At 37.5% G+C, this 20,175-nt stretch overlaps 1 protein-coding gene across 1 annotated transcript in view; it reads left to right on the top strand.

Annotated features, from left to right (window-relative positions):
* CD109 (CD109 molecule) overlaps nucleotides 1-20,175 on the top strand; it is a 79,505-nt gene that overhangs the window by 46,639 nt on the left and 12,691 nt on the right. Inside the window, exons 20-29 of the mRNA XM_419879.8 lie at nucleotides 312-425; nucleotides 631-849; nucleotides 3,080-3,224; nucleotides 4,295-4,471; nucleotides 8,108-8,189; nucleotides 10,281-10,509; nucleotides 11,018-11,183; nucleotides 12,291-12,481; nucleotides 15,710-15,865; nucleotides 15,955-16,020. Coding sequence (XP_419879.5) covers nucleotides 312-425; nucleotides 631-849; nucleotides 3,080-3,224; nucleotides 4,295-4,471; nucleotides 8,108-8,189; nucleotides 10,281-10,509; nucleotides 11,018-11,183; nucleotides 12,291-12,481; nucleotides 15,710-15,865; nucleotides 15,955-16,020 — 1,545 coding nt within the window. The remainder of the gene's footprint in view (nucleotides 1-311; nucleotides 426-630; nucleotides 850-3,079; nucleotides 3,225-4,294; nucleotides 4,472-8,107; nucleotides 8,190-10,280; nucleotides 10,510-11,017; nucleotides 11,184-12,290; nucleotides 12,482-15,709; nucleotides 15,866-15,954; nucleotides 16,021-20,175) is intronic.

Below are 20,175 nucleotides of genomic sequence, written 5' to 3'. Positions count from 1 at the left end.
AGGATGATAGTTTCTTAGTTCCAGTTTCAGCTTCTCCTATCAGAATTTGCCATGTCGAAGCTGCCAGGAGTCCAGCAGCTTTCATCTTAGTGGCATTACAGAGTTCCAACAAAGGTGCTTGTATGCAGAAGGATCCTTGGCTTCTGATTCAGCCCTGTAGTAATGCTTTTTGTTAGTTGTAGAGTGTGAGTAAACATACTCTCATAAGAGTTTAAAAGTGAGAGTCTAATCAGAAGACATGCTGAATAGTCATTTTCTCACTAGTATCTGATTGTAGGGATTCACTGTTTTGTGCTGATCTTGTTTTGCAGCTAGAAGCTTTTCAACCTTTCTTCGTTTTCATGAACCTTCCGTACTCTGTCGTCAGAGGAGAGCAGTTCATTTTGGAAGTGAATATCTATAATTATCGGAAAGAAGAAGCTGAGGTAAAGTAACAGTCTCTTTGTTCTCTATACTTGAATACTAGCAGACACTGAAGGGAGTGCGTTACTGGTGGAAACCATAACTCTCTCTCATGAGATCTTCAGTGAGCATATTGTAAGGCTATTTCTCTATACACAGCTTAAAAAGGCAGCTTAAATTTTCTTCAAAATCTACACCTGTTATTGCAAATGTTACTGTATTTTACAGGTTAATGTGATCCTGGATATGAATGATGCTTTTGAAATAATTCTAACATCTAATGAAATAAATGCTACAGGAAATCAACAGTCTATATTTGTACCAAGTGAAGATGGGAAAACTGTTCAATTTCCAATCAAACCAAAACAGCTGGGAGAGATTCCCATCAAAGTGACAGCAATATCATCTGCTGCTTCTGACGCTATCATCCAAAAAGTTTTAGTAAAGGTAAACAGTCTGCAGCTTGGCTTGTTCTACAGATAAATTGCTATGTAAAATAGACAATGGACTGTTGCAAAAAGGCAAACCAGTACACTTGTCTGCTTCTCATTTTCTAAGATTGGTTTCAGGCTTGAAATTGAATGCACTTTTAAAATAAATTCTTTAGATCTCCGTCCGGAATTGAAAATATAGATCTGCTCTATAGCTGATCATGTGTCAAATGCTTCTGAAAGCAAGGCAAAACCTGTTTTCACATCAATGAATTCATGGTGCTACAGTTAGCTTAACAATCTAGGGTGGTAAAGTGGACCATGTTACTCTATTATGGATAAGTGCAATGAATTCTTTAGTGCATCTAGCTTAGTTCAAAGCCTACTTTTATGAACATTTCTTTATTGTGTTAGTGATGGAAGTTTAGCTCCCAGACTTCCTTGATGAACTAGAAGCTTTTGAATGAGATTTGCCTAACTTTTGCCATTTAGCAGTTTGAGTCATGTTGAGCTCCATTTCAGTGAAAGGCACTTTTACATCTCATTCTAAAATAGCTACTTAAGATCCTAGAATCAGGAAATAGTTGAGCTTAGAAGGGACTTCTGGATATTGTGTAGTCCAGTTTTCCTGGTCAGAGGAGGATCAACTACAGCAGAGTGCTCAGGACTCTGTCCAGTCAGGTTTTGAATGTATCCAAGGATGGAGACTTCCTAGCCTGTCTGGGCAATTTGCCCTCACCTGGATTCAGTACTCCAGTGGTCTCATCAGAGCTGAGTAGGGGAGAAGGATCATCTCCCTCAACCTGCTGGCCAGGCTTTGCATGATGCATCATGGATACAGGATATGGTTGGATGCCCTTGGTGCAAGGTCCCTTTTTTGGCTTGTGCTCAAGTTGGTGTCCAACAGCTCTCGCAGGTCCTTTTCTGAAAAGCTGCTTTCCAGAAGTTTTCGTGACCCTAGCATGTAGTAGTGTATAGGGTTGTTCCTCCCCAGGTACAGGACTTGTCATTTCCTTGTGCTGATCTTCATAGAATGATAGTATCATAGAACCTATTCCAGTGCTTCACTACCTTGAGTGAAGAATTTCTTCCTAATATCTAACCTAAATTTCATCTCTTTTAGTTTAAAGCCATTCCTTATTTTCCTGTCACTATTGGACCATGTAAAAAATGGGTCCCTCTTCTGCTTATAAGCTCCCTTCATCTATGCCTTTGTTTCCAGATTTCATAGGTTTTTCTTTCTGCCACTTTCTTACCCAGTTTTTAGGATTTCCATACTGATAGCACATTTCTCCAGGATGACAGGTTAAATGAATTATGCTCTAAAGGTGCTGATGTACCTCTCTTACGAAACAGGATCATAAAATTGCACTATTTTAGAATACAATGAATATACGAATTAAGTGACGTGAATTTCAGCACAGCTGTTTGTGGAACTTTAATGCTGAAAGTTGAGGTTCTTCTAGATTTTGTTTTTTGCATCTGCATTTCTGTATCTGTACTTGCCCAAAACTGTCTCAGCCTTGTCCAACCTGAGGAGCAAGCTCTGGTCAGCTGGATTCTGCTAAGTGGGTGTTCTCCTGTTTGTGTTGAGGACCATTTTTGGACCCACTAGAAAGCTTTTATAGTATAGCCCTTTTGTTGTACGTCTCAAAATCACTGTCCTGCAGGTTGATTTTGGAAGGAGTCACTTATTGCCCTTTCTATTGAAGCTCAGTTGTGCTGAAGAGAATGAAATCCTGTTGGACTAAGATCTAGACTGAGAAGAGAAATCAATTTTTTCTCAACTTCAAGACATTTTTTCTCTCTAAGAGACTTGCATGCATGAATGAACTGAACCTTTGAACCTACAACGATGAACTTAGCTTGTGTCAGTCCTCTTTGTATGACAGGCTGTAGGATTGCAAACAGCATGAAAGAGAGCACTTCTGGCCTTGGAATATACTTGATCATGGAGCTCTGTGCTTGGCATTGAGCTCACTAGAATCAAAGATGCTTTCAATGACCTTGTGTGTATTTTTATAATTAACACATGGTTGCTAGAAGCAAATAGTGGAAGCAGGTCTTTATTATAAAAACACTTGTGTGTCAGTTCAGATGGGCCAATGTCTCAGGTTCTTCATGTGTTAAGAAGCAGCACAAAGTATCTCGCAGAGTTTTAGATGCATCAGCACAGTAAGCATGTAGTTCCAGTCCTAAAAGCAACAACCTATTGGAAATTATAGAAATCCTGTTTATTTTGGTAGGCTGAAGGATTGGAACAGACATATTCTCAGACACTCCTTTTGGATTTAACTGGAAGTAAACAACAAGCAATGACAAAAACTTTGGATTTCACTTTTCCTCCTGATGTTGTAAGTGGCAGTGAAAGAGTGCAGGTTACTGCTATAGGTAAGGATTATTTTGTTCTGTTTCCATCTCTATTACTGGTCAGTTGTTTTCTGTTGTTTTAAGTATTTTTGCTGTCTGCCAGGTTTTTTCTGAACTCAGTATCTAAGATGTAGCATGAAGACACAGCACACCACTGCCACTGCTTTTGGAAGTTGAGAGTATCTGTATTCCACATGCATGTGAAAGAATTGGTCTCCATTAGCAGAGTTTGACATCTGTGACATCCTGTTGCAAGGGGTCACCACGTTTAACATAATTCAGTTGCTGGCTTCTTCTGCACTGTGTAGGTGCAAATAGTAACTGGAAGCAATAGGCTGTCAAGTACAGCAGGGATGTTGGTGTAATATCCTGAACTACCATAATGGGGTTTGCCATTATGTAGTAGTAGTTATTCTCTACTGAAGGGCCTTTCTAAGATCTTGCCCTGGATGGCTGTTGCTTTATTGGTTTTTAGGAAACCATTAATTTTAATTTAATCCCTATGCTAATGGGATGAATCAATAGTTCAAAATAATTTCTCATCCATTGAACTAATCATAAGATGACTGTATGGATGGAGTACTTTATTTATTTATTTTATTTACAATATGTGGTATTAAGTATCCTTTTTTTAGAGTTAAAGAGACTGTCAGACTTTAATAAGGAAAGTCCTGAAAAGTTTGCTAATATTCTGTTTAAGTTCTGCTTGTCTGAAGAATAAAGCCTAAAACTTGACTGATAATTGGTCCTAGGCTTTGATAACTCTGTGTGAGAGGAAAAATACAGGAAATTTGAAATATGAACAGTTGCTAAAACATTCTCCTGGAAGGAATTTCTTTTGGCTTTTTCATATGGTGTCTGTTTGAAATTATCGTGTAGTTGGGAAGGTCAGTAAAGCTCTACAGGGAGATTGGTCAGTGAGTAAAAAGCTGATAATAAGACTCTGTGTGGTTAATGCATTTTTCTTCCTGGTTAGTGGTGTTGAGCACAAATATTCCCAGTGTATTAATTTTTTTCATATTTTAGCTGATACCATCCTTTATGTGTGAGGCATGTGTTTATTTGTATTAAGTTTTAATTTTATCTTCCAGGTGATTTACTTGGACCTTCGATCAATGGTTTGTCATCATTGATTAAGATGCCTTATGGCTGTGGTGAACAGAATATGATCAATTTTGCTCCAAATGTTTATATTTTGCAATACCTCACTAAAACCAGACAGCTGAGAGAGGATATTCAATCAAAAGCTTTATCATTTATGAGAAAAGGTCTGTATGATTAAAGGACATGTTATGTTTTCAAGAACTCTTACTAGTTAGAGGTACCTGTGACTTCGTATTTGGTATTTGAAAAACTACTTTGCTGGTGCCATGCAACCTGGAAATAAAACTCATTTTTCTCCTTCTTCTGGGACAACAGAATTGAGGAACAGACAATTCTGCTTACAAGGAAAATTTGCTCCAAAATATATATTGTTTTTTATATAGCTTATTTTCAGAGGAAAACTGCATTTTAGAAGGTGATTTTTGTGCTTCTTTGTTGTTATTGATAGTTGCTAACTCTTTTTTGCTGTAACTGTGTGTGAGCAAACATTACTGTATGTGAGGTACAGTGGGTCAAAATTAGCAGGCATATCCTCATCCTGCCATGTCCTTGCAGAACTCTAGGAATTATGTTCTGGCGATTGATGTTTGCCCACCCAAGTTTTAGACTTGATCAGAAATAAACTCTGTGCTGGACATTGGAAAGTGGCATATTTTAGTGAAAAATGGTTGTATATTTTGACTTGAAAATACTCCAGAACATCATGAAGTGTGGAGAACATAGTTGTATTGTGCTTCCTTGTGCCTGCTGGATCAGACAGAATCCACGATGTACTTACTTATCCTTAGTTTGAGATGTAACTTTCATAAAATCAGTTTTCAAAAGGATTATGATGAAGCTGAATTTAAAACATACTTTATTTCACATGTCAAAATACACTAAATATCTGAAACGGTGACCACATAATCTGAAGTAAGTATAGGTAATTTCAAAACTAAATGTTAGTGGGAAGAAGGAACCATGGCTAGCAGTGGTTGCTTTCTTTTTATCAGATTTTATTTACCTAGAGCAAAGGCAAAACAAAAGAGAAGTTGAATTTAAAATAAATTCCTTCAGTTCTCTAAATGACAAATCTCATCTTGAAATCACTTCTTCAGAAATAAGAAGTCCTGTTTGGTCTGAAAGCGAAGGTGCTAGACCCAGGCAAGCACTGAGCTGGAGCTGTATTTTCAAGCTGTTCGAAACATGAGACCTTTAAGTCTTTTACATATTACTGAACTCCTTTCCATCCTGATGTACTCCTCTATTAGCCTGGCTTAGCTAACCTACATCTTCTGGGTTTCAGCCAGTCCTCTGGAAGTACTAGCGTACATCTTCATAATAGGATCCTTCTTTTCCTTGCCTTTCCAGTTTTATGTGTTGACATTTCAAGTATCGTTTTTCACATCTGATTGAGTGTCCATTGGAATGAATGCAGTGGTTCACAGCTCTCAGATCTATTGTTTCAACATTTCTACAGGCTTTCTTGTGATAGATACGCTTGTGCTTGAAGATTTTTTTGCATGACTGCATGGGGCTTGACATTAAGAGGAAAGCAAAAAGACTATAGGAAATACAGGAACGTCCCTCTGGTTCTGCTCATCTTTCCAATCTTTCCCAATCCCAGTAAATTCAGAGATAATTTTTTTTTTCTTGTGTTATGGCTTCTCAGCAGTCTTTGTTAAGTAAGCTGTTGGTCTTAGTTCATTACTTTTACACTACACTGGGGTAGTGGCTATAATCCTTACTACTGCATATTGCCTGTTCAGTGAAGAAGCAGAAGACCTCAGCTTTTGGGCCTTGCAGTCAGGTGTTTTTGATGAGGAAGTGATCTGTTTGTATATGTACATATAATTATGCCCCTCGTGGCATATTTTTTTGAGGCTAAAACTTTGACAGTAAGTTTTGCCTCTTAATTGCTTTTTTCCCCTCAGTAAAGGTTGCTTGACTTTTCAAGGTCATTAACTGAGTTGACAGGTCCATCAGTATGGGAAGGCATCAGAAGTTTTAATCATTCAGTTAACCACTGTTGTTCTGCTAAATACATTTAGAAAACCTGTTTAAGTGGAAGTTGTAATTTCAAACTGTTATAAAGAGATAAGAAGTAAACTTGATATTACTGTACTGGTAAAATGTAGCTCAGATTCATAGAGTCATAGAATCACCGAGGTTGAAAAAGACCTACAGGGTCAACCAGTCCAGCCATTCCCCTATCACTAATATTTCCCACTAAACCACGTGCCTCAGTACAACATCTAAATGTTTCTTGAACAGCTGCAGGGACGGTTACTCCACACCTTCCAGGGCAGCCTATTCTGGCACCTAACTACTCTTTTGGAGAAGAATTTTTTCCTAATGTCCAACCTGAATCTCCCCCAGAGCAACATGAGGGCATTTCCTCTTGTCCTATTACTAGTTACATGGGAGAAGAGGCCAACCCACACCTCGCCACAACCTCCCTTCAGGTAGTTGTAGAGAGTGATAAAGTCTCCCTTGAGTCTTGTCCAGACTGAACAATCTCATTTTCCTCAGCTGCTCCTCATAAGGCCTGTGCTCCAGATCCCTCACCAACTTTGTTGCCATTCTCTGAACACACTCCAGGACCTCATTGTCTAGGGTGGATCTTATAGGTCCTATTTATTCAGATATCCAGTATTTGCTGTCATTCCTTTCTGTAGGACTTAATGATGTAAATAAATAAAATCTTGCTTGAGGCTTTTCCTTCTGCCTGATTGGTTCAGTATTCTGTGTATGAATGTCAGGTGTTAGACTAATGGATATTCTTTCTTAATTATAATAACCAAAATAAAACAGCCAAGAAATAAACAAGGAGGGAAAAGAAAAAAATGTATATAGAGAGAAATGCTATTAGTAAATACTATTGTTTTGCTGAATACACAGATAGTAAACAAAATGTACAGGAAGGAAGGTTTTACAGATCAGAAGCTACAGTGAGTAGTATATTTGTGGAGCTCTTTATTAATAATGTTAATGAATGTTGGATCTTCACTAAAGTCAGCTCTTGAAAAAGGATATTGCTCCTGGTCATGAGCAGGTAGTCAGCTTTTGTGACCCTTTTGCTTGTAGGTGTTCAGCAATCAAGATAAAGTACACTCGTTGTGGGTATTGATAAATCTTTGATTGCTGCTTAACCAGGTCCCTCTTGTGAAGTTCTTTTAGTTACTGATGAAACATTTTGTTTATTTTCAGAACAGCTTCTTTCAGTATGCTTTCTGATAGCTGATCCTTTGATTTGCCCAAAATAAGTTGATGAAAGTGTCTGCTTTTCAGCATCATTTGTAACTTGTAGCTGCTCTCATGCTTTTCCAGTTGGAAAATAAATTTTACTTGTCCTTTTGTCTTCTGGAAAGTTAGAATGTTTCTCTAGTTGCGTGACTTCAGTATTTCAGCTCTTTGAGGAGTTGAGCTACAGATCTAGTCTGCGCTTGCTGCTGTGCTTCTGGAACCACTGAGTTATGAGGCAGTGCCTCTATCCTGCACTGTCCCATCTGGGTGGTAGATGAGTGGGAATTGTAGAACAACATCCTGTTTTGAAAGGGACGCAGAAGGGTCAATGAGTTCAGTGGAAATGGGAGCCCTCTAGATCTATTTTTGTAGATAGCTCTTTCACATTACTGTTACCCGCTTTCTTATAGTTTGCTACATGGTTTTGTGTATTCTTATAGATTTGAGATATATTTTATTCGGGTCCTACTCTTCACATCCTTAGAAAGTGCCTTGCTTCATGTCAGTAGGAAGTTTATACTGGAACCCACAAAAGAGGAATGTGTTCAATACCTATCTCTGTTCTTTCACTCCAGGATATCAAAGAGAGCTGCTTTTCCAGAGGGATGATGGCTCTTTTAGTGCCTTTGGAAATGAAGATCCCTCTGGGAGCACATGGTAAGTAGTTCTGCCAGATTCACTTTGGAATTTGACTGTTTTAGATACTTCCCAAGACTAGATTTTTTTTTTTTTGTGAAGCTGCTAAAATTTTCCAGCTGTATTAGCCTTCTGCCTGGTTTTCATTAGGCATTCAGGCCAACTCTAAGGTCGTTCTGTTGGATAGCTTGCTGTCAAGGCCAATATCGGGGCAGGTCTTTTTAATTTTACAAAAGATGAACAGTGAATTATTTCACCCATGGGAATAGATGAATGAAATGCTTTGAGATGTCCTGCTGGAGAGGATAGCTTACCAGAATGGAGGAACCTTAAAACTCCTTTGGGGGAAAAAAGAAAAAAAAAAAAAAAAAGCACAAAAAAAAAGCTTGTTAAGGCTACTCAGGGCTTGGTTTCTTGCCACAACAACAAGGGTGAAACACTGTTAACTGTATAAAAGCAGAATGTCAGGTGAACATTTGTTTTAATCACCATTGCAGTCTCTGCAAACCAGAATTCTTGAGTGGTTGAAGCACACTCCAGTTTTACTCTCGGGTGCACCATATTTATGCATATATTGAGGAAGTGCCCTGGTATATTCCTGGGCCCGGGAGTGTAAACCATGCTATTGCTTAAATATTAGCATAATCTTTGGTAGCCTTCCAACCCTGACGCTCTCTTGACACATTCCAGGTTATCCCTGCACGTTGTTTGGGAAGAACCCTGATTTAGAAAGTAGTAGAGTTCACTGGTGTAGATGCTAGCTGATCGGTGATGATCCTTGAAGTCCCTTCCAACCCAAGCCATTCTATGATTCTATGAAACAAATAATTCTAGGCACATTTGACTTACTAATATAGATGTGCCTAATATGTCCAACTGCTCTAAGGGTTTTGATTAATAGAACAGCCTGTTTCTGCCTGCTTAAGAACCAGTATTTAAGGTATTCTTCTCCAAGAGGCAAAAGTGCCATAGACATGTTTTTAGTTCTCTAGTATTTATCAGGAATTGAGACTACCTAAAGCATTATATACTTAAATGCGACTACACAGAGAACAAAGAGCTTTGTCTGAAAGTTCCTCAAAGGAAGAATGACATTAATTACATTGCTTATTATTGCAGTTGAAACAATTTAGGGCTTAGTGGTCACCATTGCCTCAAATAGATTTTCTCCGTTCTGGATACTGAGGAATTCTCTGCAAAGTGATTAGAGCTACTGATGGTAAAAAATAAAATAAAAAAAAAAAATTGTCCCACTTGCATCTTCTACACCTTATCTTTGAGGCTGTAAATACAGCTGAAAAACCTTTTCAGTGTAGAATTTCACCTTAAGAAACATAGTAAACATAATTGTGGAAGCTAGAAAGATAAACAGATACAAGTTCCAGCACTTTGTTTAGCTAATCTACATTTGGTTAGTTTACATGTGTGTTTGTGCTTCAGCATGTTACCAGCGTCAAATAACACTGTTCCAATTACTCTTTCACTTACTTGGTCCATTCTTCTGGAGTGAGCAAGCACCCTTCACTAGTTTCAGTGGAATCTGTGTTAGACGCAGTATTGATGGAGTGGAAAATGAAGATAATTTATCTTTATTAGCAACCCCACTAGACATATACTGCAGTAACAGGTTACATGAATACACTTTTAACAAAGAACGGAGTCAGAGTAGAATTTCAGATTATTAATGAATAAAACAAATGTTTCGATGATGTAATTAGAGGGTTAATTGTGATAACTACTTATAGTTTGCAGCAATGCAGTTATGATTTTGCCACTTTAGCTTAGCAACAGAAGGCAGGAGAGCAATATTTGAATAAAATTAAACAAATGCTGGCAGAGACTTGGATAAATAAAGACAAACAAAGACTTGGAGCATACATAGTCTGTACTTATTTTTGAAACGTAACGGCTGCAAAAGGAATTATCTTTAGGAACAAGGAAATAGCTTCATTTTTTTGTGGATTAAGCTTAGTCTCCTTTCTTGTCTGGATAAAGCACGTATTTTCCTCTATGCTTGGAAGCTGTGTGTTGAGTATTTTATGCATCATCATATTTTTACATTATGTTAAACAGAAGCTAATTTTGTCATATTTCATTAACGTTTTCCTCCAGGTTATCAGCTTTTGTATTAAGATGTTTTTTTCAAGCTCGTCCGTTCATAGATATTGACCAAGATGTACTCATGGATACAGCTAAATGGATTGTTGGGCATCAGAAATCAAATGGAGAATTTCAGGAACCTGGCAAAGTGTTACACAGTGACCTTCAAGGAGGCACCAATAATCCCATCACTCTCACAGCATATATCATGTCTTCCCTCCTCGGGTTCCAAGATAAAGAGGTATTGGAATTCATAAATTGAATTTACATTTTCTGGAATACTTCATAAATTCTCATACTACCTGGCAAACAACTGGTAGTTTAAAGAAATAGAGGAACATCCTGAATAGAGACAAAATGTAACCCGATTTGGTAAAAATTCCCTTTATTTTGGCTTACTAATTAAGCAGTATGTGTTGTGAGGCCATCCATTTTTGCATACCTTTGCAAAATCTAAAGACAATTGCTTTTAGCAAAAATATTGTCATGCCTTCAGTCCAGGAATGTAAAAAGGAATTTATGGGGGGAACTATCCTTAGAGGCATTCAGTCATTCAATCAATTTTCTTGAGATTACTAACATCCGTAAAAGACAGTGCAAGGTTTAAAGCTTTGCCTTTGAGGTTTGTGTCTGTGATTCTGAGGTTTTCAGTACTTGTTGGTTGTTTGAAGATAGTAGTTTCTATTCCTTTACAAGCTTCTCTTTTACATTACAATAATGTATATTCAGTGTATGATCTTCATTTTCAGCATGCTTATGTCATTAAGAGAGCTACAAACTTTCTGGAAGATAAACTAAAAGAAGGCATTTCGGATAATTATACATTAGCACTTGTGACGTATGCTTTGTCATGGGCAAAAAGTACAAAAGCAAAGGAAGCTTTGAGTATGCTGAATGAGAGAGCAGAACGACAAGGTATTGCACAACAGTCTTCTATGGTTGTACAGATGGATTTTTTTCAATTTTACATATATATATATATAGAGAGAGAATTAGAGAAAAAGATAATCCTTCAAAATTAAAATATGTTCTCAGCTTGCTAGATAATACATTAGGGACTTCAAATAAAGCTTTAATTCATAACAAAGCTAAGCCTTTCTGTCTTAATTTCTGTGTTCTCGATGGGAGAACCATGATGCTGTCAAAAAGGATGATTTGTCAGTTCTCCCATGTTATGTGCACTTGTAAGGTTAGTCTAATTAGACAGTTGAAGTTAACTATTTCAGAGTGGTTCTGATTGATCAGGAGGCTTCCAGGAGCAGCGGTGGGAGATGGTTAGTTGAAATAAGTATTGAAATGGAGAGATAAATGATCGGACATCTTGTGAGTTGATACAGAAGTGTATTGCATTTTCTGTAGTGACCAATAATCTCATCATATTTAGCCTCTTCCATGTTCAGTATGACTGAATTTTGTTTCCTGTTTTGGACGAAGAGCAGACTATATAACAGTAATCAAAGATATTAAAGTTTGGTGGGTTTTCTTTTTTTGTTAAAAATAGTAGCTATCCTCTTGAAAAAACTGAAGGATTTCATGTTGTAGACTAGAAACAGAGCCTCTTGAGTGTCCTCCTTTCATGTTTTCTGAGTTAGGCTTTTCAGATGGTCATTTTTGGGAAGGGAGGATTTGCACTTCACTCAAGAAGGAACCTATTGAGCAGCTGTAATGCCTGAAGTTCCTTCTCTAGTGAGCATCCCAGCAATGAGGTGGCTTTTTTTCACAAGGGCTCATTTACCTGAGCACTTCATATTGACAATGGAAGGGTCAGTACAAAGTTAATTGAATGTAATTGGATTGACTATCTGGAGTCCAGCTTTATTTGAAATTATATTCAAAAAGTGCTGAGGAAGTACTTAAGGCATTTACTGGGCACGCACCTAAACATTCACTTAATTTTAAAGAACGTTGCTAGACAACACATTGCTCCCTTATGTAAACATAAATTAAGTCTTATATAAGTCTTCTGTAGTAGTCCGAAGACTTCAGTCTGTGGATTTGAGATTATTTTGGTTTATTTTTCAGGAGAATTTCGTTTCTGGATAACACCTGCTTCTGAAATTTCTGATTCATGGCAGCCACGGTCCATTGATATTGAACTTGCAGCATATGCTCTGCTCTCACACTTTCATCAGGACAGGTTGGAGGAAGGGATACCTATTATGAAATGGTTAAGTCAGCAAAGAAATCATATTGGAGGATTTTCATCTACACAGGTAATATCTCAGGAGGCTTTGTTGTACTTTCAGAATGAGCACTATTATCTTCCAAAAAAAAAAAAAAAAAAAAGCCCAAATATTTTTTAAATATTGCTTTTAAATAGTGATTGCTGAGTTTTATTTTGCTGTATCAGCCTTGGTTTTGCATTTTGCATTTTTTTGCAGGATTGGCATCTTAAACATAGACTACCAATGTTTTTATTGTTTAATAAAAAGCAAAAGTAGAGAGTCACCTTAATTATTTAAAACACAAAAACCAAAAGATGCTAAGAAGAAAGATGCCCGTGGAAAAGTACTCAATCAGATTTTCCAAACAAGTATGATAAATATCTGTGCTTATGTGGCTTCCAAGGAGAGAAACATATTTCTATTCTTTCCATATGTGGGCCCTCAAATTCCTGAAAGGCTGTTAGCTAAGATAAGAAAGGGTTTTGGAGGAACAACCTATCTTAGTGCCTCTGTTGGCAACAGAATTTTGATGGACCGTGAAATTTGGAAGATTTCATTATCTCCAGGAGGTTTCCATGTTCTTGAAGCCACATCTTGTAAGTTATGCTAGCATTCAGAAAACTTAACTATTAGTCTGGATTGTGTTACTTTAAATTTTCTTTTAAATTAAGTACAAATGCTGGTCACATTAAAATGTTGCATATCTCTGTACTGCTTAGTACCATTCTATACAGACTATTCTTCCTTACTTTTATATGTTGTTATTAATATGAGAGAAAATAGTTCTGTTAAATAAAATGTAATTCTTGGGAACCAGCCTGATTCTAGTACTTTCCTAACATGCTAATTGATGCTTGTTATTTGAAGAGACTAATTGAGATACTAAACTGTTGAAAAAGCTTTTCTTCTTGCTCTTAGAAACAATTTTTACCTCAAAGTTTGAAATTGAAGTAGTGTATAATTTTCCCCTGAGGGTGAAATTAAAAGATGAATTTAATCCTTTTGTTTTTCTGTAATCTTATGTATTTTGATTTCAAAATTACTTCAGATATCTCTGTGGATGCCTTTTATTAATTTATGGAAATGATCCCACACTTTTTTTTTAGTATCTAAGATCATTTTAAAGCAAATACTTGGAGAGTTTTCTTGCATGAGCTTATCACATTAGAAACTTAATATAAGTGCTGCTCCAAAAGTAATGTCTTCTATTTTATTATATTGGCCCATGACACCAGAGGTAGATGTCGATGGTACAGCAGAAAATGTTGAACCTTTCACACAGTATTCCATTATATTTTGTTGCCGTGTGACATATGGCAGCAGAAGAGCAGTCTGACAAAATGCTATCTGACATGGAAGTGTGGAGGAAGCAAAGGTGTGTCATTGAATTTCTCCATTTGGAAAAAATGACACCCATTCACATTCATCAACACTTACTGAACTTTTATGGGACCAAACAGTGGATGTGAGCACACTGAGGCAGTGGGTGGTGTGTTTCATCAGTAGCAAAAGTGACATGAAAGACAAGCCACATTCCAGATGGCCATGCACAGCCGTTACAACATAAATGAAGATTGTCTTAATTAGCTCATTTGTGCAAATTGGCTAATGGTGGTGACTATGTTGAAAAATAGTGTTTTATGGATAAGAACTTTTTCTATCATGTGGTGTCATTGTGCTCTTTATTTCTGTTGAAGTTTCCATAGAAATAAATAGGAGACATTACTTTTGGAGCCACCTATGTATTTTGTGTGTATTTTGTATATACAGGAATACAGTTCATACAACAAATAAAGTCTATCTGAATGCATATTTAAATGGTAGAGAGGTGTAGCAATTGTGTAAAGCCTTTGTTGTTGAGCCCCCAGATGAGGCCTATGTATCTAGCCTGAGACCATATTTCCTAACTTTTTAGGTTGTATATTTGATGTAGCACTGTCATACTTCATCATATACTTTTGTGTATCAGCTGTGAATGTTTCCTGATAAAAACGTTGTATATGCTTTCTGCTTTAGAGCATTATAAGGGACACATTTATCTTCTCAAGAGCTGGTTCTTTGTCCTCTTGTTTTTTTATCTGTAATTATGACAGTTATTTGAGCCTTGGGTTTGGTAGAGCTTTTAAGTCACCTTCAACAATGATATACAGCATTCCTAGGCATCTTGAATTCTGACTTAATTAATGATTACAGATGTAAATGTGACAAATGTAACTGTAAAGACTTGGAAAAGGCATGTCAAGGTATTCCTTGGTTTCTGCTTAGGTAAGGACATGTATCTTTCTACTTTCAGATGTTTAAGATTGGATTTTCCAACAAGATCTTCTAGCTCCTTAGGCCTTTTAGATAGATTAGATATGTAGATCTGATAGGTTGCTGTAATTTCATTCTCTCCAATATGAAAAAGTTTTGTAAGTTTGAGCTTGGAAGACATATATCTTCAGCAGGAATCAGCATTTGAGTGGTATGAGTAAGGACAGACTTGCTCAGATGTTCTGTCATTGTCTTCTGCAAAGGAGTAATCATTTGTAAGTATGAGAATAAGACATTTTTTTAGGCTAAATATTGGCCTTCTACTGAAAAAGTCTTTCTCTTCAAACTATTAGTTCTGTTGCCCGTTAGTTGTATCTCTTCTGTCATACTGTGTTGAACACAGGAGTTAAGATCATAGCCATAGTGGTTCAGTGTGCAAGCAACTGTTGATAATCATCTGATGTTTCTGGATTTTAATAAATCAGAGAGGTAGATCATCTTGGGCAAGGATGTAGCATGGGAAGCAGAGCTGTTTCTAATAATTAAGAAGTGGTTTCAGACCTATAGCTTTTGCTTCAGTCATCAAGGAACCCTGAAAATTTGCTTTGAAATGCTAGATATTTAGTGCTTAGTCACTATAAAAATCTACAGAGTAGCAGAATCGTTATTTTATTCATCAGTTTTCTCCTCACTGTCTGCATTATTTGTCATCTGACTGTTGTAAATACCAGCGTGTCAAGTCCTCCACATAGCTCCCACAAAACTTCTTTCACCTCACCTCACCTTCAACCTCATCATGTGTCATGGTTTCTAAATGGTTCCCCTGTGTTTTTGCGTCTCTTCTGCTCCGGGATCCTTCACACCAGTGGAATCCCAATGGAGATGTGGATGCAGGTGTATGAAGACCATAGTATAATCAACAAAAGGGGCACAACAGAGACTGTGAGCTCTCACAGGCATGGCCTATATGCAAGTAGTTCGTTATGCAGAATTATTCTGTTTAACATTTATTTCTTTCAACAGGACACTGTAGTGGCTCTGCAAGCCTTGAGCCTATTTGCAGCTCTTACCAGCGCACACAAAACAGACATGGATATAACAGTTACTGCAACTTCTTTGGAAACTCCAGAAATATTTTCAATTGATACTCAAAACCGTTTTCTGCTTCAAACCAAGGAGGTACTGTAGAAAGTGAGAAGTGCTTTTGTAAAGCCTGGTTCCTGAGAGTGTTTTGAAAATACTGTTTTGGCCATCTGTCCTTTTTTCAGATTCCCCCTGTGCAACCAATGACAGTTACAGTTTCAGCAGAGGGAAGAGGGTTTGCTGTCTTTCAGGTATGCAACATGGTTATGTCTTCTAAGAATATGCTCTCTAAAAAGAAGGTGTATTGGAAGCTTGATAAAACAGTCAATAAGAACAACCTTCTGAAATATCTTAAACCAATGCCTAGGTACTTTACTACTTGAAAAATGCCGTGAACCTAAGTTGTGTGGGCATGCATATTAATGTGATCGTGTATGTTGGATGGCCAGTCCCTTTAAATAATATTGGAGGATTGACAGTTTTGGGACACTTCATGAATCAGAATCATATCAAAGTGACCCCATCCTTCTGCAGAATTGCAGTGTCAGTTTGCAAGACAAAGGGCTGCAGTGGTACATTGGCAGTCCCAAAGGTCACAGGTAAAAAAGCATGTGGACCAGGCATAGATAGCTCATCAGGCACCTATGATAAACCATGGAAGGTGCAGATCTGTAGACAGCATGAGTACATTAGTAGCTATTAGAGTGTTTTTTTTATTGAAGTGGAATACAATAATAGCAGAAAAGCTAATGCAAAGAAAAATAAAAGAAAAAATTTAAAAAAGTATTATCACCAGGTTTTCCAGCAATTTTTATGCTGTTATGAAGTAACATAAAAGAGAGCATAAAACAGTCTTGCATACTGCCAACATTATTTGCTTAGTATCAACCAGATTGAGGATGTGACAAAGAGTGGAAGGAGAAATAATGATCCTCTCTCTGCCAATTCTGCAGGAGGCTGTTTCAGTGGTATAACTTCAAACATGTTTGTTTATATCTTAAAAAGTAAGCTGGGGTCAGCACATACTGTACTTTAAATTAGCGAACTGTAAGCAGTCTTTTTATGCATTTCAGCTTCTCGCTCTTTCCACATTCTAAAAATTAGATTCCAATGAAATTATGTCTTCAAAATTTTCCCTATCCTAATGAGAAATATTGTATGAGAAGAAGACAGTATTGGATCTGACTTTATGTGACCACTAATAGATCTCCTTTTCCTGCTGTCTGGTCTGCGGTGGTCCACATGGGCAAAAGAGAAGACCTTTGATAAACTGAATAATACAGAAATATTAGCCTCTGTTAAGCAGGAGAGAATCATTCTATAAAAGTATATAGATTAACTCACAATTTCAGAGTCTATCACAAAACTGGGCAGAGTTCTTACTGGATTCTTGGTATTCATCCTTGGGAAAACCAAATGTAGGCCACCATTAATAGTCTCAAAGTTTTGGTCAGTTTCCACCTCTGGTTCCTTCCAATCCACCTAAAGCATGCTGACAATATTTAACATATTATTAAATATGCTTTTGGATAAAATACCTTCATAAAGAAACCTTAATGACTGCTTAGCAGTGATGAACAGCAGCTCAAGCTGCAAATAGTGCTCATCAAGCACCATTCTGCAAAGCCCACAGTGCTAGAAATCAGTACTCGTGTTTATTAATTCCCAGAAGTGCAAATGATGTTTTCAGCAGAGTTCAAAAGCTTCAGAGGGTAAATTAGGTTCAGACTTGCAGGCCAAGATAGGAATGAATATCTCAGCAGGACAGCATTAACACACCAGCTATTTCAAAGGTGTGAATATGTGTGGAATGTGATAGGGTGGGGTTCCAGAATAGTTAGGTTTAGTTAACCTTAATGATTGTTAATAAATAGTTCCTGACATTAAATTTGTCAAAAGAGCTGATCAGAAACTTTTCAATGAATTGTTTCTTGCTGGAAGATGCTGATTTGTTGAAATCATAGAATCAGAATAATTAAGGTTAGAAAAGACCTTTAAGATCATTTAGTCCAACCATCAAATAAACACCTTTTGTGGAAGCATTAGGCCCAAATTCAGATTTTGCGAGGAAGTAAATTATGCATCAGGACCTTCACATCCGGTAAAGACCAAACAGAGCTCTTCACCCCGGATAACTCGTAGTTAACCCTGTGCTTAGAAAGCTCCTTAAGGAAGTATTGCATCATGGTTTAAGCTTCTGATCTGTTGTATGAGCCAACATGCTCCCGAATGCCTGGTATTCAGGAACCAGCACCAGGTTACCTACTTCATTGAGGCCACTGTGCTGTTGCCTTTTTTCCTTGCAGCTCTGAGTCTGAAATTCAAAATATTGTACTTAGCATGCTGGAGTAGTTTTTCCAATAACTTTTCTTAGCTGGGACCAGTTCTTTCCTTCTGCTTCCTTTGGCAGGTCTGGTATTCTAAAACAAAGTGCATTAATGCCATTTGAATTAGATTTCTCTTTTTCCCAGACACAAGCTAGATCTGGGTCTCATTTAATAAATCAGATAGCATATGACATTGTGATCACATTTCTTCAGCTGGGTTTCATTGTCTCTGGTCTGCCAAACTACAGTGGTGAGATTCAGTGTTATGGGATTTGATTTTCTGGCCAAATGTAGCATGTCAAAACAGTAATTCATTTAAATATCACAAAATACAAGATTCAGTCCATTAATGGAAAAGGCTGCTTTCCCAATAAAATGGATTCTTAGGGAAAAAAAAAAGTGCTTTTTGATGAAACCTCGCTGTCTGTGTGTATGGGTTGGCAGTGCCTTCACTCTTGACCCTGCTGGATCCTATAAAAATAGATCCTTTGAATAGTGTAACTGCAAAAGCAGACACTTGAAGTTTTGTGATCCTGTTGCCAAAAAAAGTCCCCAAGCTCATCCCTTCTTTTTGTCTAAATACACTATAGATGTCCTAAGACACTTACTCTGCAGGGGAGAGGATGATTGTAGGCCTAGAGTATATGCAAAGGTGTCCCCATAGAGAAAGGAGTCAACAAAGTGATCTTCACTAAGAGGTCTGCTGAAAGTCTTGAAAGAAACATCTCTTCACTACTGGGAACCACTGTGAACCGAGCTTGGCAGATGCCTCAAAAACATGGTGTGTCCCACGCCTTCTGGGATGCCACTGAAATTCAGGACTAGCAACAATGGCAGAGCTGGCAGGCTCAAGGAAGATAGATATGGGCAAAGTGAGCAAGATCTCCTTATCTCCTGGTTGTATGTAGAAAACACTCTGGAGAGGACCTTACCTCTCATTCTTTACTCTGTGGCAGGAACTATTAGCAAGCATTGCTCTCCTTTCTTTTCCTTTCTGTACTCTTTTAGAAAGAACCTGGACTTAACGTGCATGGTGGCTAAACCAGCAGTCCTCATATGGCAGAGGAGGACATAAATTGTATTTCTGGTAGAGGAAGGGAATAAGAAAACTGAGAATCGCCTGCTACTCATCACTGAAAAGCACTGACTGTTTCTTCCACTCACCATATTTTTACTAGTCTTAGGCAAAGGACTAAGAGTAATTCAGTGTGAGAGTACCAAAAAAGATATGCAATGAACTAGTCAGTCAAAAAGAGAGAGGAAAATAACTTCATTGAATTCATGCTCTCAGTAATGTTGATGCTGCTATTTGAAGAACAAAAAGGAAAGGGAACGAGACATTCATTAAGGTAATATAAACGATTCAGATTTATTGAAACCTGTTCGTTGGATCACATACTATTACAAGCACCTCTTTCAAGCAGATTAACTTTAAAAATTTGTTTCTTGGGCCTCTCACCAGAACTGGTTGCAGTATGAGTGGATCAGTTCTGCCTTTAGCTTTGTCAGTCCCTTTTTAAAAGGGTTAAGATGAAATGCAGTTGCTTGTTTTGTTGACTTAATGCTGGTTGCTGGATAAGAGCCTTCTATTCCCAAAATAACAGCACATAAAGAAGGAGGCTTTAATTAAGCTCTGTTGTGAAAAACATTTTCCCTTCATTGTCGTGAGATGTCAGGAAAAGAAAGTTGAAATGTAACAGCAGTAACTTACTCCATGAAAAAGCAAGCTGATTGACCTGTTTAGTATGTAGTTTGAGACATCCTGCTTTGGCAGTAAATTCCCATTCATTAACTTTTCATGGTGAAAGTTAAAACAGCTTTGTTTCTGTGATGACAGATCATAGTGGCGCTGCCAGCTTGTCTTACCAAATTTTCTGCATGCCTTTAACTGGCAACCTTCTAGGCTGGCTTTATCCTTAGTACTGCCTTCTTTGCAGAATGGTTGTGCGGCTGAGCCTTTACTGTTGCACCACTGTTCTAAGGGCTTGTACAGAGTTGTTTCTATGCTCATGCAGCATGATAAATTGAGGAATGCTGGGCAAGGTGACAGGAATTATATATGTGCAGATTGAAAGACAG

Source organism: Gallus gallus, chromosome 3 (genome assembly GCF_016699485.2).
Source record: "Gallus gallus isolate bGalGal1 chromosome 3, bGalGal1.mat.broiler.GRCg7b, whole genome shotgun sequence".
Taxonomy (NCBI): Eukaryota; Metazoa; Chordata; class Aves; order Galliformes; family Phasianidae; genus Gallus; species Gallus gallus.
Note: the sequence above shows the minus strand (reverse complement) of the source record. Positions and strands in the feature narration are given on the sequence as shown.